The 24,952-nt window shown below is 43.0% G+C and overlaps 1 protein-coding gene across 8 annotated transcripts in view; it reads left to right on the forward strand.

Moving 5' to 3' along the window:
* TIAM2 (TIAM Rac1 associated GEF 2) overlaps positions 1–24,952 on the forward strand; it is a 488,869-nt gene that overhangs the window by 456,652 nt on the left and 7,265 nt on the right. For all 8 annotated transcript variants that reach the window (XM_056567049.1, XM_056567046.1, XM_056567048.1 and 5 more), the window contains 9 exons: positions 8,337–8,516; positions 9,427–9,495; positions 9,898–10,023; positions 10,804–10,912; positions 11,582–11,761; positions 15,654–15,772; positions 15,855–15,963; positions 21,749–21,807; positions 24,573–24,678. In XM_056567049.1, the coding sequence (XP_056423024.1) occupies positions 8,337–8,516; positions 9,427–9,495; positions 9,898–10,023; positions 10,804–10,912; positions 11,582–11,761; positions 15,654–15,772; positions 15,855–15,963; positions 21,749–21,807; positions 24,573–24,678 (1,057 nt within the window). The remainder of the gene's footprint in view (positions 1–8,336; positions 8,517–9,426; positions 9,496–9,897; positions 10,024–10,803; positions 10,913–11,581; positions 11,762–15,653; positions 15,773–15,854; positions 15,964–21,748; positions 21,808–24,572; positions 24,679–24,952) is intronic.

Genomic DNA, 24,952 nt, shown 5'->3' on the forward strand with positions numbered 1-24,952 from the left:
AGCAGGGACCATAAGCTGGCTGTAGACTTCACTGAAGACTCCATTCTTCTGACTGAGGTAAGTACCTTCCCCCCCTTTTCTCCATAGGTACAGAGCTCGCAACCTCTGGAGACCCCCTGTTTTTGGCCCACCTTCAGTTTATGGGGCTGGTTTATACAGGGGCTGCATTTTTTATTGGGGGAGCAGTGGCACCTAAGGGGGCATGTGTTTGGGGCACTTTACTATGTTGTGTGTGGGGTGTGGGTGCTTGGTTCTACTACCCCAGCGGCGCTGTTTCGGGCCGGGCGCTCTCAGCGCCGGCTTACTTTCGTCTTCCCTCAGCGCCTTATTTGCGGCTGACAGCCGCGGCGCTGCTACGAGCCAGGCGCTTCAGCACCCGGTTAATTTCACTTTTGCCGGGCGTCTCTGCCGGCGTTTAGGCCACCCGCCCTATTCCCCCGAGCACTATGCGGACTAGACATTGTGCTCGGGACAAGGAGCGGGCGCCATGACGGTTCTTCTTCGGCCGTCTGTAGCTCTGCCCACTGGGCTGGAGCTCTCAGGGGCGCGAAGCAGTGTCCAATCAGCGCAGTGGGCACGATTTTTCTATGTGAAGGGGCCTGTTACCGTATGCCTTGCTTCTGCCTTGCTTCCCTTCCTATTGGCTGGCCTGTTCAGTATCTCTGACTGCAGGGAGCGGGTTTTCTCTGCAGCTAACAGGGGACGCAGTCTAGGGGAGAAAGTTCATGGGACAGGTCTCCTCTCTAGGGTTATTCTCCCTCTATGCAGAAACCTGGAATTTCAGTGCCTTATTATATCTATAGCACTGTGATGCTAAAATGTCTGGCTCTGCCTAGACCTCTTGCCCTGGCTGCTCCACTGCTCCCCCAGACCCCCGGGTGCTCCCTGATGCTCCCCCGGTCCTGGTGGGTTCAGCCGCTCCTCCAGCCTGGGTTTCTTCCCTGACCCGGTATATGGCTGACTTGACCCAATTCTCCCGTTCGGTGGCTGAGGCCTCACAGGAAGTGGTGTCCGACTTTAAGGGGTCTTTTCTTGCAGAACCCCTGGGAGGGCCGCTTCTCGTCTCCTGGTACTTCACGCTCTCACAAGCGTGCTAGGGGTGCCTCGTCTGCATTGAGTCTTCAGATAGACGAAAGCGTTCCCCTCGCGGGACCCCCCCCCCCTCTGTCATCGGGGCACCAAAGTCGCTCCTCCAGAGGACGTTCTCGGGTTGCCGCTCTGCCACACCAGAGCCGCATACCCAGTCTGGGTCACCCACTTCCAGGGCTACCTCTGCTCATTCATTCCCCTGGTGGACTGGTGGACGAGGCTTCAGAGCCGGCATCTGACTCAGAGGATCGCTCGGACTCATTGCAACGGTGAACTCATTGGTGACACCAGGATCTTTGGATGTCATCCAGAAGTATCCTTTCATCGTGTAAACCAGCACCTCAATAGTTCAGCTCTCACGCTGACTTTGAAGACATTCTGGTATCAGCAGGGAGACATCCAGACAAGAGGTTCCCGGGAATCAAGACAATTCAAGAAGGTGACTACGTTATCCTTTTGACAAGGATTTGTCGCTTAGGTGGTTTCTCCTCCCTCTGTGGATCCACCAATCTCCCGGATCTCTAGGGTGACTACACTGCCTCTGGCAGATGCCGCCGCCTTCAAGGGTTCCACGGACAAGAAGGTAGAATCTTAGTGAAGTTCGCTTCGGAAGCAACTGGCTCTTCTTCCCATCTTCACCTCGACATGGGTGTCCAAGGCCCTGTCGGAGTGGTGCCAAAATCCCCATCAGGATATCTTAGCGGGACTCCCCCCAACCCCCCCCCCCCCCCCACCCAGAGGATCTTCCTGATCTGGCTCTCCAAGCGCTAAAGTTGGGGATTTTCTGTGCGCATTTTCCATGCAGTCAGCCCGTTGTCCTTCCTTTGCTGTGGGTTACCTAGCGGCTCTCCGCCGATCTCTGTGGCTTATGGCTTGGTATGCGGATGCCGCTTCTGGAAGGCCACTCACTGAGCTTCCCTTTACGGGTGGCCGTCTTTTTTGACAAATGCCTTGATGAGATTATCTCCGAGGCATCGGGAGGTAAAAGTTCCTTGTTAACTCAAAATAAGGCTCGCCCTCCTTCCCAAAGGAAGTGTTTTTCCTTCGGTTCTTGCGGACCTCTGGCCCCAGTAAAGGGTCCGGACAGGTGCCCTCGCGGGACAAGAAGGCTCCCTCGTTCCGGGCATGCCCGTCTTGGAAGTCGGACTCCAACTTGTCCAGCTGTTTTGTGCCCAAATCGGACAACCGCAAACCCACTTAAGGCCCCCACCCGCTGTTTCTTTCGGGTGAGAGGTCGTCTTTCGTTTTCCCGAGTCATCTGGATTCCATATTTTCAGGACTCTTGGGTCAGCGACGTGGTGTCCAACGGTTACCTGATCGAATTCGTCTCCCTTCCAGGGGATCGCTTTTTTTCGTTTCCGGGCCCCCCGGTCTCCTTCTCTGGCGACGCAATTTAGAGCGGTTCTCCAATCCCTGCTTCTCCAGGGGGTTTTCGGCCCTGTTCCTTCAGGGGAACGTTTTTCGGGGTTCCTTTCAAATCTTTTTGTGGTCCCCAAAGGGTCGGTTCTGTGCGCCGATTCTGGATCTCAAGCGTCTCAACCGTCTCTTTCCCATCCACCACTTTAGAATGGAATCTCTCTGTTCGGTAGTGGCGTCCCTGGAACAAGGAGAGTTCCTTCCAGCGGTGGACATCAAGAATGCCTACCTCCCATGTGTCATTATTTCCGGGCCATCATCGGTACCTCCGCTTTGCGGTTCCAGAAGGGTACTTTCAATTTGTAGCCCCCCCCCCTTGATCTAGCCTCGGCGCCTTGGGTCTTTACAAGATCCTGGCACCAGTGATGGGCCTGTTACGGTCAAGGGGAATCTCGGTGACAGCTACCTGACGACCTTCTCATCAGGCTCCAACCGGAGCCCAGACTCTGGAGAATCTGGACGTCACTCTCCACACTCTGACTCGCTTTGGGTGGATGATCAACCGGGACAAGTCAGTCCTCCGTCCTAGCCAGTCTCTAACCTTTCCGGGACTTCGATTCTTCACGGCCTCTGCCCGAATTGGTCTTGCGGGACAGACGTATGGCGCTCCGGTCGGGGGTCCGCTCCCTTCGGTCCCAGGTATCAGTCTCCATCTGTACTTGTATGGAGGTCCTGGGTCGGATGGTGGCAACTATGGAGGCCATACCCTTTGCCCAGTTTCTTTACCGCCCCCTTCTTCTGGCGATTCTCTCTCGATGGGACAGGTCTCCTCTATCCATCGATCGTCAGATTGTTCTCCTCGCAGGGTCCGTCAGTCTTTGCTCTGGGGGCTCCGCTCCCCCTTCTCCTCCAAAGGCGGTCGTTTCTTCCCCTTCTCTGGCAGGTGGTTACAACGGATGCCAGCCTGTCGGGCTGGGGCGGCGTGTTCTGGGATTGGACGGTTCAGGGACTCTGGTCTCCCCTGGAGACCCTTCTTCCGATAAACATATTGGAATTGCGGGCGATTCTTCTTTTCTTATTCATTGGGAGTTCCGTCTTCAATCCCGTCCTGTCCGCGTTCTTTCAGATAACGCCACATCCGTGGCGTACATAAATCGACAGGACTGCTCCTGCAGCTCGGCAGCCATGGCCGAGGTGATCAAGATTCTCACTTGGACGGGGAACAAGGTTCCGGCCATCTCCGCGATTCACATTTCAGGAGTGCTCCACTGGGAAGCGGACTTCCTCAGTCGGTCCTCACCCGACCCCTGCGAGTGGTCCCTTCATCCGGAGGTCTTCGTGCAGCTCTGCGACCTCTGGGGCATTCCGGACGTGGATCTCTTCGCGTTCGGCTCAATCGCTTGATCCCTCCGTTGATGTCCAAGTCCCGGGACCCTCAGGATCTGCCGTGGATGCCCTAGTGGTTTCTTGGGCAGGGTTCGCCCTACCATATTTGTTCCCTCCTCTTCCGCTCCTTCCCAGGGTGCTGAGGAGGATCAAAGCAGAGGACGTCCCCGCCATTCTGGTAGCTCCAGATTGGCCCCGAAGGTCGTGGTACGCCGACATAGTCAGGCTCCTGGACGACACTCCCCTGCGCCTTACGCTACGCCCGGATCTACTTGCTCGGGGTCCTCTTTGCCACCCCATTTTACAGTCGCTACATTCAACGGCGTGGCGGTTGAGACCTCGGTTCTGAGGGCCGCGGGTTCTCTTCCCAGTCATTCACACCTTGCTCAAGGCTCGTAAGCCCTCCTCCGCAAGAATTTACCACGGTTTCTTTGCGGTCTTATCTTCGTTGGTGTGTGGCTCAGGGCTTCTCTCCGGTAAACTTCTCGGTTTCCCGTCTTCTCTCCTTTTTGCAGTCGGGGTTGGAACTGGGGTTGTCTCTCAGTTCCCTTTAAAGGTCAGGTTTCGGCCTTGCTATTCTTTTCCAGCGGCCTCTGGCTTCTAATTTTCATGTCTGGACCTTCCTTCAAAGAGTAGCGCACACTGTTGCTCCTCATCAGTCCTCCTCTCCCCCTTGGGACTTGATATTGGTTCTGAGTGCCCTCCAGGTTGCACCCTTGGAGCCCCTTAGAGAGTTGTCTCTCTGCCTCCTTTCTTGGAAAGTGGCATTTCTTGTGGCTATCACCTCCATCCGGAGGGTGTCTGAACTGGCAGCTCTTTCCTGCCGTTCTCCGTTTCTGGTGATCCATCAGGACAAGGTCGTTTTCCGGTCAGATCCTTCCTTTTTGCCCAAGGTGGTCTCGGCCTTTCATCTCAATGAGGACATTGTCCTCCCGTCCTTTTGTCCTGCTCCCTCTCATCCTAAGGAGCACTTACTACACAAGCTGGATGTAGTCCGGGCTGTTCGGGCTTATCCTTCCATCTCTCCATTTCGTCAGTGTGATTCCTTTTTTGTCCTTATGGAAGGTCGTCGCAAGGGACAACCTGCTTCCAAGGCCACCATTTCTAGGTGGATTCGGTCCGCCATTTCGGAAGCCTATCGCTGCAAGGGGAGAATTCCTCCTTTCAAGGTTGTGGTTCATTCCACTCTTTCTGTCGGGACATCCTGGGCTCTCCAGAATAGAGCCTCGGCCTCGCAGATTTGCAGGCGGCTACCTGGTTGTCTTTGCACACTTTCTCGAGGTTTTACCGAGTTCATACTTTCGCATCGGCTGATGCTAGTCTGGGGCGTAAAGTGTTGCAGGCGGCAGTGGATCGGCCGTCTGCCTGATAACTTATCTGCCCACCCAAGGGACGGCTTTGGTATGTCCCACAGTCTGTGTCCCCCAATGGAGCCGATAGAGAAAAGGAGATTTTATAACACTAACCGTAAAATCTTTCTCGAAGGATCAATTGGCGGACACAGCTCCCGCCCTTTTTGTGATTTTTCCTTTTGGTTCTCTGTCCGAGGGTGTGTTCAGTTATATTTTTTCTTCTGCTTCTCGGACAGTTTTGGGTCTTCTTGACCTGATGGTCTCCTCCTATTGCTCTAGAACTTAAACTGATTACCTCAGAGCCTGAAGGCGGGTATATCCTGCTGGGAGGAGCCAACTTTTTGTATTACCATAGTGTCACACCTCCTAGAGACCCACGGTCTGTGTCCCCCAATGGATCCTTTGAGAAAGAGATTTTACGGTAAGTGTTAAAAAATCTCCTTTTTATATGTCCTATTCCTTTTGAATACACTTCTGGCTTTGGCTCAAAAACTTCAGTGGCAGATATCCAAAAACTGCCAGAAAAAAATCCAAGTGGAAACTTAGCATTAGGGTGGCTTATTTTCCCACTTTTTTTATCTGATCGAATCCTGCCTACCAATGAGAGCAAATTTTTGTGCTGATTGGACATTATCTTCTGTCCCTACTACGAGCTTCATGATTTACAGTGTTTGTTAATGCAATAAATGTATTCATTCAAACAATTGCATTTTTTGCATTACCTAAACACCTTCTAGTCAGTTTAACCTGTTAAAGGGAAACTGACAGCCTGTTCACCCGCACTAAACCCAATACACTGCATTATAGTGTGGGTGAACATCAGTAGAATGAGGTATCACTTAGATAAAAACATCTTGGTTTTAGTAGTTTAGAATATATTGTCCCCTGTAGCTTGAATGTAAAACATGATTGCTGCGCATTGGAGGCTGGTTGGGCTTCCCATCCTCTTTCTGTATACAGCGCACTGCCCACCTATTATTTGTCTAATCATTACTATTCACTCTGTTGTCCTAGTGATGAAAGAAACTGCAGTCATGTGAATGCTTTGCTATTGTCAAGAGCAGAGTGCTCATGTGACTGAAGGCTCTCGCATCACGAGGACCTGAGAATGAACAGTAAAGAATATTCAAATAATAAATGAAAACATTTATTTATTGAGAAAAATTTTATTTTCATACTTTTTACCAGTTATATTCTATGGCTGGACCTCACAGATTTCCATACCTGGCAGACTAGAGGCCATCAACTGGCTTCTATCAGGACCCTGTGATCACATGGCCAGGTCGACGATGTGGGACAAGGGGAGCCCCCTCTTTCTGTCAATCCTATAGATGACGTGACCACAACATTTATAGGGCGATCTCTGTCTCAACAGTTGCATCAGGATCTTAGCTGTGATTGGCAGCCAGGTCTTACCAGCGATCTTTTACACCACATACCAGATCGCAGTGAGAATGCAGGACATATTTGTATGTCCAGTTACAAGAACATGTTAACTGCAAAGATGTATGCATACATTTTTTCAGACATTTTACTTTTTCATTCCTGCTACAGGAAATACTGTTTTGCAGTTTTCAAACAAGCGGAAAACAATTTGAAAAAATACCCCCAAACATTCCAGTAACACACTTAATACATATTTGAGCAGTAAATGGCAAAAAAGTATCTAGCTTTTGGTTTTATGACCAAAAATTTTACTGAATGTGAATAACCATCAGTTTTCTAGTGGAACTCAATATTAAAAAGTGGCTGTTTTTTTATTTTATTTTTTATACCTCTAAGCTAAATAAAAAACTGGATAAAAAAATAGTGTGTAATATAGCCTATAACTATTTTTCTGATAGAACTGAAGGTGACTGGATTGTATGGTTGCCTTAGTACTTCAAGGCTAATTCTAGCAAATTTTGAGTATAAAAAAATCTTGTAAAGCCAAGCAAGTGGTTTTCAAATACGTAGCAATAGATAATGGTGCAGATACCTTCAATTTGTATTATGTGAAGGGTTCACAATATTTTTAGAACATGGAGCTTTATATGAAGTGTTGCTAAGCTTGCCATAATAGAAGGGGGAAATTGAATAAGATCTTTTTTTCATTGGTTACATCCAGGCTCCAAGAGCAAGTATAAATGACAAGAAAAGTGTGTGATAACCTCGATACAGATTTCAATGAACTGACATTTTTGTAATGGCTTCAATGGATAAGACCAAATTGCTTTTATATCACAAATACTTTTACTGTATGTTTGTTATGAATATATTTCAAGTAGAAAAAAAATTTAATTATTGCTTTATGGTTTAAAATACTCTTAGAAGGCCACGGAATGTATCAATGCACAAATATGCAGATTGAGGAGCTTTATCGCAATTTGCACAATTGCAATACAAATGCGTTATTTCTACCATGATGGTGGTAGTCATTTGCAGCAAAAATGCAGATGTGCCATGATGTGGTAACACAATATGTGAACGCAGCCTTAAGCCTCCCTACAATCCTGCAATGCATAGCAATAATTTGCCTATAAAAATATTTTTTTCCCAAAGACTCAAATGTCAAGAAGGTGGGGCCAAGCTGATTGTGTTCTGTATCATTGCCTGCATCCACCTTCCCTCTCCATCCTGTATAACAGACATATAGGGTGCGGCTTACATTGCTTGCTATCTCCCTTTCTACAGATCAAATGCCTGCATCATCTTACTAAGAGAGGAACAGGCATGGTGGCAGGCCCTACTGTTGGCAAAGGATTAAGTACTGTTTGCTTTCCCATTAGTCAGAAGGGGCAGGCATTCAATCTATAGACAGCGCTCATAGCTGTGAGCCCAGCACTGTATGTCAACCATGCAGGGCAGGGAGGAAGGGAAGAATCAGTGTGGAGTGTGCTGTGCAGAATTTTGTGGTTTGTCATTGTGGTGTGTTGAAAACACAGCTCTTACTTTACAGCCTCACTGTTTTATTGTCTTCTGATTTAGGCTCTGTAAAAACTGTGCTATATTAGATGTATGTAGGGCATAATGGCATTTGAACATTGCAACAAACAGCTAAAATTGTATCATAAGAACTCATTTAACTGTGTTTCCTTCCTTACTCCATGTTTTTTTTTGTGTGTTTGCTATCAGTCAAGTGAATTGATACTGATGTGATCATTTTTTTCCTAGAGTGCTGATCAGATCTCAGCGTTGTGTCGAAGCTTGCAGGAAGTCAACCAGGACATGATGGATCGACAAAACGATAGCCCAGACCCTCCAAGGAGACCACTAGCTCGGCACTTATCAGATGCAGATAGACTTCGAAAGGTTATACAGGAGCTAGTTGATACAGAAAAATCCTACGTTAAAGTAAGAGTATGATCACTACATATGCTTTTCAAATATAGTTCATATTTTATTCTATATACTGTTATACTGTTAAATTTATTTAATGGTGCATAGTGTCCACTTATTCAGAAGTAGAAAGATCTAGAAATTGCCACCAGTTACATCAATAGATCACTTCTGTTCAGAAATATTAAATTATGATTAAAAAACATACAAAGCTTATTTATAAAAAATAAATAAAAAAAAAAGACCCTGATAAAAAGGGACATTAATTATTTGGGTTTTCCCCTAATGTAAGAGACTAAAACTCACAAATGTAAATTTTCAGTGGGCAGAGAACTCCCGTGTGCTCTCAGTGTTGGTCATGTCTATGAGGAGGGCTGGCTGTTTGGTTTAGTTTAGCCAGCCTCTTCTCCCACACAGCTGATACAGAAAAGGTTGGGTTGCATAGGTAATGAGAAAACTAAGGTCTTTGTCTGTGTGGAAGTAGAGGAGCCACGACCACAGGATTTGCGTATGGAATCGGAACATTGGAACTGTATTCAGAATTGCAGTAATTTTTGTAAGTTTTATTAATTTACACATCAAATAACTTTTCATATTCCTGGATAACCCCTTTCAATGTAGGTAGGATGCATGTGTTCCTGCATGAATGTATATAATTTGCAACATTATTTGCTTTGTTTTTGATTATTTTCATTGACAGAGCAATAACAAAAAATGTCAGATGGGGCTCCTGCAGTAAATGAGGCCTTATCCAGTTTTCAGGGTTACTAAATTGATCATTAAAATACACAGCACACATGAATAATTTCCATATATTTACTGTAATGATGGGTTATGGATGCCTGGCATTTACACAAGCTCCGAGGCTTTATTTCTGTGCAGCTTTTTAGTGTGTAATATAATATATATATTTTTCTTTTTATAGGATTTGAGTTGCCTCTTTGAATTGTACTTGGAACCTTTGCAAAATGAAACCTTCCTTACCCAAGATGAGGTAATTCTGAAATACCCATTCTCTGTTGTTAACACTATGGCATGCCTTATGTTGTGTACCCTCTGCTGCCATACTTATAAAATAGAATTAGTGCCCTCCTAATGCTGGTTATAACTATTGATTTTAATTATCCTAGTAGCTCCTGAAAATAACTAATCTGGAGACTGTAGAAACCATCTGAATACAGATTTTATAGGGAACATATGTCAGGCCTCATGAATTTTAGATTGGGTTATACTGTGAGGCTGCTTTACAGTGCATCTCTGAGACTCCCTCCTCTCTAATATGTTTAGAAAGAAAACTACACAAGTAAAATTATAATATATAATATTTGCTTCCAGCAGACTGCAATCATTTTCTGTTATTTCTTTATGCTAAAACTTTATTATGCGCTTCTTTTAGATGGACTCTTTGTTTGGCAGTCTGCCTGAAATGCTTGATTTCCAGAAGATATTCCTCCAAACCTTGGAAGATGGCATTTCAAGTTCTACTGACTTCGAAATACTTGAGACTCCGTCGCAGTTTCGAGTAAGTGATTAATAGGTTCTTATAATTACAGACAGCAGGATCATGTGTGTGACACACTGAGTGGCTCTTGTTTACTGTAGGTTGGATAACTCATGGTATTAGGAGTTTTCTTCCTTCTAAGGCTTATGTATACATAATAAAATATTGGTATATACAAAAGACAAAGTAATTACTTCCTAACAAAATAAACAAGAAATGGATAGACATTTATATAGTTCATCATTCATTAAAGATCTCTAGAAAGATCTCTGTACTTTCCATTCATATATTTCTACTTTGTGATCAGATTGTCTCTAATATGTCTTTTATGCAAACTAGATAACCCAAAGCTTGATAACATATCTAAATAAGCCAACTAATAGTTGGTTTAAACTTGGACTAGACAGTGCAAACTTGGACTAGAAATTCTAATGATGCGCCAAACAGCCTTAGCTACTGTAATATATCTGGTGCATTTGAAGACTGTCCACCAAAGAATTAGACAGTATTGGTAGAATTAGTACATTTCCAGGAAAAATAACATTGTATGGGTGAAGGGCATGGCCAAGACTGAGGCCATCACCTCCTCCACATGTGCTATGCAAAAGACAAAGCTGTTTAGCATCTCCTAACACTGACTGGTACGGCAATGGACATGTTCAAGTCAACACATACAAGCATATGATATGTTCACGTTTGGCTACTGGTGTGCAGTTTTTGAAGTCTTGAATGCACCTATACAGTTTTTACAAAAAAAGAATGTATAAAGAATGTAATTTAGTGTGTTGTTTTATGTTTCAGAAATTGCTGTTTTCTCTGGGAGGATCTTTTCTTTATTATGCAGATCACTTTAAACTGTACAGTGGATTCTGTGCAAACCATATCAAAGTGCAGAAAGTTCTAGAAAGAGGTAAATATAAACATACATACAGTATATCCATGAAGCCTATTATTGTACTGTATGTTTAAATTGGCCATGTCCTGTCTTACTGCTTTCTTTGCGTTGTGTTAGATAAAAAGATTTAAAGGAGTACTCCAGCACAATATACCTTATCACCTATCCAAAGGATAGGTGGTAAGTTAAAGATCGCGGGGGTCAGAGCGCTGGGGCCCCCCTGGGATCTCCTGGACGGGGCCGCAGCAGTCCGCAGGAAGTGCAGTTTCGTCCCCAGCAGAAAGCCGCGGCAGACACGCCCCCTCCATGTGTCTATAGGGTACATGGAGGGGGCTTGTCGGCCGCCGCATCATGCAGGGACGGAACGCCCCCTTTCCGGAATACTGCCGCGGCACTGTCCAGGAGATCCCGGTGGCCCCAGCGCTCGAACCCCCTGCGATCTATAACTTATCCCCTATCCTTCACATAGGGGATAAGTTATATTGCACTACAGATGTCCTTTAACACAAAAAAAGGAAGAGGTAAATGTGCTTCTATCTTGGAATACACTTTTATTCATGAGTCCTTTATTTGCTGCCACAGTCCAGCTGCAATATGAATACAGTGGAGGACATTGTTGATACTGGGTTCAGTAAGATTTGTAACTTTTTATACTCTTAATCCTTCCATCTATTCTCTCTGTAGCTAGAACAGACCCAGCTTTTAAGGAATTTTTGGATGCCAGAAACCCCACAAAGCAGCATTCTTCTACTTTGGAGTCCTATCTGATCAAACCAGTGCAGAGGGTTTTGAAATATCCGCTGTTGTTGAAAGAATTAGTGTCCTTGACAGACAATGAAAGTGAAGAGCATTATCATCTGACAGGTACATATACTTGTGTTTTACAGTGGTGTAACATGTAACCTATGGAATATTTTGTTTATAGACATTACATAGAAATTTTATGCTGCAGGAGCTGACCGTTTTGGGTGTACACCTGTGTTCTGAGACACATTTGCCACTTTGTGACCTAATGTTACATAATTAAAAGAAAAACTGACAGCTGGTTCACCTGCACTAAACCCAATAAACAGGGTTATGGTGCGGCTCAACCGGATTAAAATGATGTATAACTTACATCATTTGTGGTTCTGCACCATAACTAAAATACAAAATAAACAGCCTAAACCCTTGGACCCAGCAAGTTACTGTATTCTATTCAAACTAAAATTATATGTAAAAATAGTTACTTTTCTAGAAACAGAAATCCCTCAGCAGTACTAGATGGTCAATGATCAAATCTATAATCCTCTAAGATCACAGAATTGATGTACCAATCTGTGACATAAGGGAAAATCGGATAAAATGATCCCCTGGCTGATAAATGTTGTAGCTATCTAAAACAATGGCTTGTGTCAGTTTGTCCATCTAAGCTGGAAATGGCCTGTATACTGTAGCCAAATATTTATTGGATTGTGGTAGTCTATAGAAAAAAATTCTCCAAACATGGCGCTTCTCCCATAAAATATTTTTTTATATGAACATCAAAGGTATAACAGGATAGTGATAGCACTTTCAACGCGTTTATAGCTCGTACCGAGCTCTTTATCAAGATGTGCATCTTGGACATCTTGATAAAGAGCTCGGTACGAGCTAGAAATGCGTTGAAAATGCTATCACCATCCTGTTATACCTTTGATGTTCAAATAAAGAAAATCTTTTATTGAAGAAGCGCCACGTTTGGCGAATTTTTTTTCTATAAACTACCACAATCCATTTCTGCTTGCTGACCCTTTTGGAGGATAGGGTGCTCCAAGACTGCTGCTCTGAGCATAACCAACTCCGGTGAGCATAACTTATCTGCAACCTTTGCTCATATATACTATGGTAATGCACTAGGATCGTGCTCCTCTCTCTTTTTTGACTCTTCAGTTAAATATTTATTATTAACCTCGAATTCCCTTCTTGATCTTTTCTATAGCCATTTTTCTAGAAGGGCACATGCTCTCATAATGCTCAGTACAGAATTGAGTTTATCTGGTTAATTTATGATCATGGAGTTAAAATGTGGCTATGATCATAGTTATAAAAGAAAGTGTTTGTCCATCTGTTCATGCTGTCTCTCAGCATTTATAGCTAGCAGCATTGCATGTTCCTATGGTGTTAAAATTGTACAGTTCTAATAAAATACTCACATTTAGACTTTTTATAGATATGGAAATGAGCAATGAATCTGCTCAGGTTTTGTTACTTCAGGCTTTGATTTTATGGTAATTCTTTATACAGGAGGTTGATCAAATACAAATCTTCTCTTTAATAACACAAGTTTTACCCATTTCGCTATTTCTTTTTTATGTGGGTGTTTGGGGTGCAGTGTGGCACTTCAGGGATTATCTGTCCTTTTTATTACTATTTGGATTGATGTGTTTTTTTTTTTCTTCCGTTTTGAAGGGTAGATTTACATATTATCAGATTATAGACAAAACTCCTGGGCTTGCATAGCAAAATCTGTAACACTCCCCACCTATGATGTGCTGTTTGTAGAGCTTCTTATGTGGCAGAGGGTCATTTCCTGTTTCACCCTAGAAAAAACTTATACTGTATGTTAATGGCCAGCTTAGAGCCTGTAATTTTTTTGGGAAGTTCACTGCTTGGGGCAGCACCCAATAACTTATCCCTTATCCACAGAGAAATACATTTCTGATCTTGGGTGCTGTTATAGATAGATGTGTACTGCCCTCAGCGATCAACGGCAACTCCTTAGAGAATGATTGGAGCAGCGGTACGCATGGCTACTTGGGCAGTACTTGGGTCCCCCCTTCAACTTATCCCATATCCTATGAATATGGGATAAGTTATTGGGCACTGAAATACCCCTTTAACTGAGCCTGATTTTTTTTAAACAAATTGAAGAACATTTGCTAATACTAGCAATTCATTAGAGTGTAACTTGTACAGCATTCTCAAAGAGTGCGCATGGTGATTGTGAAGTATGGTGGTTACTGCAGATGGAAAAGGACACCCTCTTTTGCAAGAAATAAAGACACCTCACAGTCATCTGCTTGATAAAAGTGGTGTAAATGCTTAGATAAATATGCCCCCCAGTGATCTTGGTTGGTGCTTTACTGAGGGATACAATATACAGTGGCGATCAAAAGTTTGTGCACCCCAGGAAAAAATTTGTATTAATGTGCATAAAGAAGCCAAGGAAAGATGGAAAAATATCCAAAAGGCATCAAATTACAGATTAGACATTCTTTTAATGTATCAACAAAAGTTGGAAATAAAATCTATCATTTACACTTTCAAAATAACAGAAAACAAAAAAATGGCCTCTGCAAAAGTTTGGGCGCCCTGCAGAATTTATAGCATGCACTGCTCCCTTTGCAAAGCTGAGGAGACCTGCCAGTGTCATGGATTGTTCTCAATCATCATCTGGGAAGACCAGATGATGTCAATCTCAGGTGATGCCCAGACTCATCTGATCTTGTTCCAACAATCGGCACCATGGGTTCTTCTAAGCAGTTGTCTAGAAATCTGAAACTTAAATAGGCACTGTCAGATATAAAAACTTTTGATATGTTGTAAAGCATGTTTCATTAGAACATTTTCAGTATTTTATACTGAAAAAGCCAGTCAAAGAACTGCCCCCCCCCCCCCCCCCGCCTGCTGGAATGCATTCAGTGATTTTGTCTACACTGCTTCGTCCTGCATTCCAGGACGTTTTGGAGGGGGGAGGGGCTGTACACACTGCAGAAACTCGTGTGAAGAGAAGGGGAGGGGCAAGGAAGACTGCTGCCGGCTCTCACACAGCAGACCACAATAAGAGAGGCAGAAACATGCATTGCAGACGAAAAAGTAAGTGTCTGTGTGTGTGTGGATATATATGTATGTGTGTGTATATCAGTGTATCTATCTAATGTGTATGTATAAGAATATATGAAGCCTGTGTGTGTGTGTGTGTGTGTGTAATAAAGGGGGGATTACAATCATATGCCTCCAGCTGTTGCAAAACTAAAACTCCCAGCATGCCTGCACAGTAAAATGATGGGAGCTGTTGTTTTGCAACAGCCGGAGGCACCCTGGTTGGGAAGCACTGGACTGAGAAGAGGGAGGGGGAGGAGCAGGAGTGGTTATCACAGTGAGTACCCGCCCCCCTGCTTCTGGTGGACAAAATTAAGGTATTTCAGAAATAAAGCTAATTCTAAGAGAAATTTTGGTCAAAGACACATAAACATGATATGTACGTGATCAGGATGAGATACTGAGCAACATATAACAGTTTTGTGTTTTTGAGTGATCTGACGGTATGCTTTAAAATAGTTGACGCTCACAAAGCTGAAGAAGGCTATAAGAAGATAGAAAAACTTTTTCAGATGTCAGTATCCTCTGTTCAGAATGTAATTAAGAAATGGCAGTCATCAGGAACAGTGAAAGTTAAAGCAAGATATGGAAGACCAAGAAAAATATCAGACAGAACAGCTCGCAGGATTGTGAGAAAAACAATTCAAAACCCACGTTTGACTGCACAATCCCTCCTAAGGATAGGGGATAAGTTGTTCACCACTTGTTCACTACTGGACTACTCCTTTAATACAAATTTTTACCTGGGGTGCCCAAACTTTTGATCCCCACTGTATATTATTTTCTTGGCAACAACCACATAGACTATTTGAAACATCCCAACCCAATCTTGCATATAGAGAAAACAATTATATTGCCCTGCTTGGTAGCTAGTGATATAAGTTACTGAACTTTGTACTTTCTAAATTTACAGAAGCCCTAAAGGCTATGGAGAAAGTGGCAAGTCATATTAATGAAATGCAGAAAATCTATGAAGACTATGGAACAGTGTTTGATCAGCTAGTTGCAGAGCAGAGTGGGACAGAGAAAGAGGTAACCCAGAAGTCTGTACATTTCCACTGTTTATAATGATTTGTAGGTACAGAGCCTTACAAATGGAGTTTTGTACACGCAGGTTACAGAGCTCTCTATGGGGGAACTGTTGGTATATTCTACAGTCACCTGGCTCAATATCTTCCCATCTCTTGGCAAAACAAGAAAAGAGCTCGAGCTGACAGTGTTTGGTAAGTGTTCTATTCACAGGAACATACATTTCAGACATATATACATTAATATGCCATACTTATGTACTAATAGCACAGTTCCCAGTGTTGCCCGGTCTTCTTAAACCATTTGGGAGATGAAAAGCAACAATAACGCTCTTGTCCTTATATCCTGTTCTCATGTGGGGCTGAGCTGTGAAGAAGAGATTGTAGGCTGAAGATAAAAGTGGATGTGGCTTTGCAGTGGGTGGTCTTAGTTTTGCGTTTTATATATATTTAGATATGGTATTCCTTCAATTGATAAAATATTTTATTTTATTAAAACATTTGTTCAACCAGCCCCAACAGTAACATTGCTTAAAGGGGTACTCTGGTGAAAAAAATATATATGTTTTTTTCAATCAACTGTTAAACCGTTAAACAGATTTGTAAATTACTTCTATTTAAAAATCTTAATCCTTCCAGTACTTATCAGCTGCTGTATGCCCCACAGGAAGTTCTTTTGAATTTCTTTTCGGTCTGATCACAGTGCTCTCTGGTGACACCTGTTTGTTTCAGGAGCTATCAAGAGCAGGAGAAAATCCCCATAGCAAACCTATCCTGCTCTTGAGAGTTCCTGAGACAGACAGACAGGTGTCAGCAGAGAGAACTGTGGTCAGACAGAAAATACATTTTAAAAGAAAAAAACTTCCTGTGGAGCATACAGCAGCTGATAAGTACTGGAAGGATTAAGATTTTTAAATAGAAGTAATTTACAAATCTTTTTAACATTCTGGCACCAGTTGATTTAAGAAAAAAATAGTTTTTCACCAGAGAACCCCTTTAAATCTGGTATCTGATCTTCTACATAATACTGAAATTCTGATAGGCCAGAACCTCTTTTCAAAACATTGGTATTGTAGGATATAATCTTATAAGAACATGCCCATATGGCAAAAGAAATGGAGAACGATAACAAAAACAAAAATGCTACTGTCCTTTGTAGGGGTGAAATGCTTGTAGAAGTCTATTTTGTATATTATTCTGTGATTCTATGACCATCTATTTACTTTGCAAGAAGTTAAAACCAAGGGCCTATCAGGTTACAACATTTCCTCATTGGGGAGAGGCTTTTGTTTTAATTGAAGTTCCATTTATGAGTGATCACCATAACTCTGTCAGGTCTCATTCCTTTTCATACTGCATCCACCCTGTATGCTCCAGATCAAAAAACTGCTACAAATATGCTGAATGGTCCAGAAGTCAGGGAGAGTGCAAAATTTCAGTCTATGGATGGAATGTCCGATGCAAAAGATCTAGCTTGTGGCAGCCAGCAGGCCCATCCATTCCCAAAAGGGACGGTGCCGGATCTAATGTGAACTCAGCCATACTGAGTCTAGCAGAGCTCATCTCTGTCACCTGCACCAGGTTGATGTGGTCAGTCTAAATTGTATGTTTCACTTAGGGATGTCACAATACAATTTTTTAAGACAGAGTACAAGTACCAATACCTTAATTCTAGTACTCGCCGATACCAAGTACGAGTACTTTTTTTTTAAAAGGGAATCTGACACCAGGGTGACTCGGTCTCTGGCGCTGTTTACCGTATGATATGTGGGTTTCTTGTTGTGCGCAATGGAGGCGGCTGCTTTAATATGAGCCAAGATTTCTCTCTTCTCCATTGGGCAGACCAAAAAATTTGCATTGGCGGCGAAACCGATGACCACATGGTGAGCAGCGATAGAAACTGGGTCACCTGTTATCTACCTATAAATTCAAGTTAGTGCAGGTGACTCTGCTGTAAGATTGCGTTTAATATTCGGTAGTATCCCCTTGCAGACACTAGCAGCAGCCCCCTGTAGACAATAGTAGCAGCCCCCCCTTGTAGACAGCAGGCACCCCCTGTAGACATTAGTAGCAGCCCCCCTTGTAGATTGCAGGGCCCCCCTGTAGACCGCAGCTCCCCTGGAGATGTTAGTAGGAGGCCCCCTGTAGACCGCAGCCCCCACCCTTGTAAACAGCTCACCTGCGGCTGTCCTCTGACAGGTGCTGCTGCCCCCCCCCCCCGTCCTCATAATGGCATTCTATGGAGGAGCATGTGACATACACGTCACTCTGCTTCCTCCGTAGCGTTACGCTGAGCGCAGTGGAGGAGGTGGAGCGACGTGTGTGTCACATGCTCCTCCATAGAACGGCATTATGCGGAAGGGAGAACGGGGCAGCGGAGCGGGCAGCAGGTATCGGATTTGATATTGGGGACATTGAACGAGTCCCCAATACCAGGGAAATGGCTAGTATCGGCCCCGATACTAGTATCTGTATCGGGACATCCCTAGTTTCACTAGTTTAGAGCTGGTCATGTATACTACATGTCTCAGCTTCTCCTCCTTTTATCATGCACCTTGCTATGTTATTAAAGGGGTACTCCATTCCTAGACATCTTATCCCCTATCAGAAGGATAGGGGATAAGATGTCAGATCGCTGGAGTCCCGCTGCTGGGGACCCCCGGGATCTCGGCTGCGGCACCCCGCTATCATTACTGCACAGAGCAGACTCGCTCCGTGCGTAATGACGGGCAATACAGGGGCCGGAGCATCGTTACGTCATGGCTCCACCCCCCCGTGACTTAACGGCCCGCCCCTCAATACACGCTCCCTCCCATAGACTTGCATTAAGGGGGTGGGCCGTGATGTCACACTGCTCCGGCCCCTGTATCGCTGGTCATTACGCACGGAGCGAGTTTGCTCTGTGCAGTAATGATAGCGCGGTGCCGCAGCCGAGATCCCGGGGGTGCCCAGCAGCGGGACCCCGGCGATCTGACATCTTATCCCCTATCCTTGGGATAGGGGATAAGATGTCATGGACGGAGTACCCCTTTAAATATTTGTCATTCATTGGGTATTTACATTTTCATGCAGGACAGAGGCCACGAAAATGATTTGAACATGGATTGTGCTGAATTACTGGAATAATTTTACTCTTACGATTTCCATCTCACAGAACTGAAATCCCGTTTTTTTTTTATATTAAGTTAGTTTGCTGAAAGTAAAACTCTTAAAGAGCCAGGCACCACAACCCTATTCTAAATCCAAAGCCTGAAAAATTATAACATTCTAAAAATACATCTGGAAACCCATTCCATACCGCCAGACGCAAATTGTCATTTTGTATTAACGGAACACCATGACTAGGGCTAGATGTATGATTGCAGCTATAAATTGTCTGACTAATGCCAGCAATCACCATAGTGAAGACACATTGCAATGCAAAGTACATACTTCAATGCTTCAAGTGCAGTTACATAATTGTTATTTTTAGAGAGGTTGATGGTGATTGTCTCCTCCTGGACACATGGGGAATTAGCACCCCACATCCAGATGCAGCAATTTGTGGGGTTTTTTCACTAAACATTAGGATGGAAATATTTTTAACAGATGGGGCATCATATTAGTTTTGATGATTAAAAAAACACATTCAGGCTTTATATGACGAATGGTCTCACAAAAATATGTGCAGCAAACCCTTTTAACTCCAACATATACTGCATGTTGGTATCTTAATAACTCTGCCAAAAGCATCTTTTTATTAAGAGGTTCTTTACACAACCTAATTTGTGTGTGCATGCAATGTACTGCCTCAGGATGTAGGGGTAGTTGCTTGGCAACTGGGACTGCAAAGAGTGGGTGACACTCCATGCTTTTGTGGGGATTTGGCTTTATTCATTCTCCATCAGATAACAAGGTACATTGGTACCTTTTCTCTTAGAAACACTGCTTCAGTGCTTCTATCCAGCAAATTGGTGTGATTTACAGCAGAATAGTACGGACTGCAATAGAATCCATATTGTCCATTGTATTGCAATCTAATGCACACATACGTGAGAAATAGTTATTTATAACCTTGAGATATGCAAGCTAGCTTATTTTATAAAGGAAACAATTTGTTCTACATTGTCATCTACTGGAGGGAGATTCTAGCTTTGGCATATAATCCCCCTGATCATATTTTAAAGGGGAACTTTGCGTGATCCACACTGGGTAATTATATACTGTCCTTTGCATTTTGTATTATTGAAGAACACATATATAAAGAAAGAAGAATTGCTGCAGTAAAATAGTGTGGTTTTACTTTCACTTTAGACACGGCGTTCAACTTTGAACGCCTCGTCTAAAGGGTTAATAGCGCGCCGCACTGCGATCAGTGCCACACGCTGTTAGCCACGGGTCCCGGCCATTAATAGAGGCCAGGCCTGACCCTTGCCGTGGCCCCGTGTTATAGATCGGGAGCGGACTCATGACGTAACGTTACGTCATGGGTCCTTAACAGGTTAAAGGGGTCCTCCGGTGAAAAACTAATTTTTTTTCTTTAAATCAACTGGTGCCAGAAAGTTAAACAGATTTGTAAATTACTTCTATTAAAAAAAATCTTAATCCTTCGAGTACTTATTAGCTGTGGAATACTACAGCGGAAATTCTTTTCTTTTTGAAACACAGTGCTCTCTGCTGACATCTCTGTCCATTTTAGGAACTGTCCAGAACAGCATATGTTTCGTATGGGGATTTCCTTTTACTCTGCTGACATCTCTGTCCATTTTAGGTACTGTCCAGAGAGCACTGTGCTCATGATGTCAGCAGAGAGCTCTGTGTTTCAAACGGAAAATAATTTCCACTGTAGTATTCAGCAGCTAATAAGTACAGGAAGGATTAAGATTTTTTAATAGAAGTAATTTACAAATCTGTTTAACTTTCTGGCACCAGTTGATTTAAATAAAAAAAAAAGAAAAATAAAGTTTTTCACCGGAGGACCCCTTTAACCTGTTAAGGACCCATGACGTAACGTTACGTCATGAGTCCGTACCCCTTTAAAGTAGAAAGAAAGGCACACACGCTGGTTTGCTCAGGGAGCTGTTCGGGATCGCCACGGCGTAATCACGGCATCCCGAACAGCTGCAGGACACGAGGAGGGTCTCCTACCTTGCCTCCTCGTGTCCAATCGCCGAATTACTGCTCAGTGCCTGAGATACAGGCATGAGCAGTCAAGCGGCAGAATCATTGAACAATGTAAAAGATCAGTGTGTGCAGTGTTATAGGTCCCTATGGGAGGTATAACATTGCAAAAAAAAAAGTGAAAAAAAAGTGAATAAAGATCATTTTACACCTTCCCTATTAAAAGTTTGAATCACCCCCCTTTTCCCATTTAAAAAAAAACAGTGTAAATAAAAATAAACATATGTGGTATCCCCGTGTGCGTAAATGTCCAAACTATAAAAATATATCGTTAATTAAACCGCACGGTGTGAGGACCAGGATTTTTCTCCTCCTGTTTGGAGAGGATCAGCCAGGGCAAGGACATGTCTGTGACGTCATGGGTGTCAGTGCTGCTCCTAAAGTGGCAGAGTGTCCCTGCCCTGCTGAATGTACTTGCTATTGGCTCTCCGAGCCATATGGGAGAACCAGAGCCACAGATGGATGAAATAAAAATTAAAAAAACGTTCAGCCCTTGATTTTCCGGAACATCATTTGTGTGGTGAGAGTGTTCTCAATCTGTGGAATCTGGTTGCCTTATTGTAAGGGAAGCTACCTCCAGTAGGTGGCACTATAGAGCAAGTTCTTTTTCTTCTGGAAAGGAGTATTGCATGGCTTGTAAGCCTCCATACTCCAGTTTGGGAGTCTCCTCAGGAAGACACATTACTCCACTACTCTAACCTTGACATAAACATAGGTAGATGATACCAGACTAGTCCACAATATGTGTGTACATGCTTATCTGTGTACCTGTCGGCCTTAATATCCATGTTATTCTCTTTTTTTTATATTGTTCTTGCAGTGTTTAGAAGGGCAATTATTCTCGTTCACAAAGAAAACTTCAAGCTGAAGAAGAAAACGGTTAGTACTCCAACAGACCTGACCGCACACGCTCTTTCTAATTCCTGTTTTTTTGTAGCTTTGCTCTATTTATAACCTCCTCCTGTTTGTATCATTCCTTTGTAAAACCAGTGCCTCAGGCAGTGTATGGTGAGAAATGCTTGCCAATAATAAGAATATTGAAATTCAAGTATAGAAAGAAAAATGTTTTTGGCAGCAGAAAATGACATTTTACTGACCATTTCATGGCAATTTAAACTTGGGGGAAAAAAAGGCAGCGATTGTCCTTTCAAGGTACTGGATACTGCATACTCCCAATAGTCTAAAAGCTCAGCCTGGAAGGTAAAGGGGATGCAGCGGGGAGGGGGAGGCGCAGAATCCTCTTATAAGGGTAAGTCATGGGAAGAAAATCAAAACACGCAGTACTGTGTGTAGGCGTCACGAACAAATGTACCATTTGTAATTAGACTCTGTAGGAAAATAGACTGCAGATGAAGATGATGACAGCATTTTACCGACACACTTTATTTAATGTTCAATCAATTTCTCTGTTAATATATGCAAAGCTTTTGAAAGTAAAGTTCCAGAATGTCACATCAAAGCATTGATATTGATAACATATTAGGTTTAGTAGTCCTCTCAACCCAGCTACCATCTTGGACAGATAATTGACATTGGGTCCATGAGCACATGCTATTGTGCTATTTGACAATTTTGTATTTTTGCTTAAGGGAACCTGCCAGGTTGAATATAGTGTCTGATCTGTGAGATCTGATCAAAGGTTATAGAACCGCAAGGGCTGAACAGATTGATATGTAGGTTTTCAGGAAGGTTTTCAGAATAATGTATTCATTTACATCTTTGCTCTTTCTATTAGGAGTCCAGAGGACGGTCCTACTTGGTGATGAAAAGTCCTTCCTAAATGACTCTGCATACAGAGATGGCTGACAATCACTGAGAAGACTACACAGTGGGATTTTTTCTATGGTTAGGAGTCCAGTGGGCAATCTTATTGGTGACTGACATCAATCTCTGTATGAGTCATATCGGAAGGGCTGTCAGTGACTTGGGCCTCTTTCACACTATGAAATAGTTCCGTTTAGGAACTTCCGTCACCAGTTCCGTCACTATATCGGCGAAACCCGGCCGTTACAAAACCCCTGACGGCCGTGACTAAATCGCATTGCAGCCTATGGGGTTTTGTAACTGCCCGTTTGCACCCGTATATGCCCGTTATACATGCGTTATACAGTGACGGGACATCGTGGCAGAAAAATTACTGCATGCAGTGGCTGCAATGCGATTTAGTCACGGCCGTCAGGGGTTTTGTAACGGCCGGGTTTCGCCGATATAGTGACGGAACTGGTGACAGAAGTTCCTAAACGGAACTATTTCATAGTGTGAAAGAGGCCTTAGTAGGACTGCCCTCCAGACTCCTAAGCATAGAAAATGCAGGGATGTTAATGAATGTTTATACTAAATATTATTTAACAAAACTATATATGCATCTTCTCAGCTCTTCTTGCTCTATACCATGATGCCCACACATCATACTGCATGTACAACTTGACAAGTTCAAAGCACAAATCGCCAATTAATGTGTTGTGCACGGTATTGCAACTGTTTGGCTGAGCTGCAGTCCCAGGAACCGGCCTTGGCAAGAGTTTTTGGAAAAAGTCACATCTTCTGGCTTGTGCCTGAATTGGTAGTAGGGAGTTAAGTCACTAACAGACTCCTTTAGGGACAGCTTATCTCCTTCCTGACCAAATGAACCAGGCCTGATCCTTTTTGGGAGTTGTGGACCCACAATACACCATAGATGGTTGCCAAGTCACACAGAATTTGGCAGACACCAATCTATGTAAAGCCAAATTAAATGGGTTTCCCTGGATTAGGAAAACATGGCTGCTTTCTTTTAGTAACACGTGTGTCCTCAGTTTGTGTGAATTGAAGTAAATGGATCAGAGTTGTAATACCGCACACAAACTAAGGACAGGTGTGTTTATGTTTTTCTAATTCAGATAACCCCTAGAGGCTAAGTTTCCACTTGGTTTTTTTTCTGGCAGTTTTTGGATATCTGCCACTGCAGTTTTTGAGCCAAAGTCAGAAGTGTATTCAAAGGGAATAGGACACCTAAAGGAAAAACTTATACTTCTCCTCCCTTATGGATCCACTTCTGACATTGGCTCAAAAACTTAGTTATTAAAAAGTATTCCAAAAACTGCCAGAAAAAAACCCAAGTGGAAACTTAGCCTTAAGATGTAGCCAATAGCTGCATGAAAGTGAATGATGTAAAGGTTTTCAGTACCCACCTCCAGAGTCAGTATGTGCCCAAAATAAGTTTTATTTAATTACAGTAAATATATAATTTATATATATATATATATATATATATAAATGCAAATCAAAAAATGTTGCAGTATCTTGTAATACCATTTTTATTGGACTAACAGAATTTTGTAGAGACAAGCTTTCGGGATTCCTCCCTTTATCAAGTCATAAGCTAATCTGGACTAACACAACTACTCAAATTTAATTATATATATATATATATATATATATATATATATATATATATATATAAATTATGGTTATATTATGTGTAGTTTCTGAGATTTATGAATATATTTATTTCTTATTTATGTCCATGTCAGAGTCTTAAAACACATTTATATTACAGTCATACATTTTAGTCATATATATTTGACATTTTTAAAACAATCAAAGATAATTTATCTTGAACTTTTTCTCACCTTATTTATGCATTTCATGTATTTCTTGTACAGAGTCAGAATACACGAAGCTCTCAAACCTATGGTGATATTGATCAGTTTAAATTCCGCTGGCTGATTCCTTTGTCTGCTGTTCAGGTCAGGATGGGAAATGCTGCAGGTAAATACCAATCCTTGAATAGAAATATTGTTTAATCTCCAAAGCACCAGAAACCTGTACAAGAAGGAAAGCTGGCTGTGTGGAATGCTGGGCAACAGCTTATAACAGTGGATTGGTTTTGCCGCAGTTGGCAGCAATGTTATTAAATAATATGGTCTATTTGGTATACAGAGGTTATATAACTCCTCAATATTCAGAGAGTAGTTACGTATTGTCACAGGATAAGGAAATGTATTAATTGTGGGCTGCCCGGACGAATATCCCTTTTTCTTCC

This window comes from Hyla sarda, chromosome 3 (assembly GCF_029499605.1).
Source record: "Hyla sarda isolate aHylSar1 chromosome 3, aHylSar1.hap1, whole genome shotgun sequence".
Lineage (NCBI taxonomy): Eukaryota > Metazoa > Chordata > Amphibia > Anura > Hylidae > Hyla > Hyla sarda.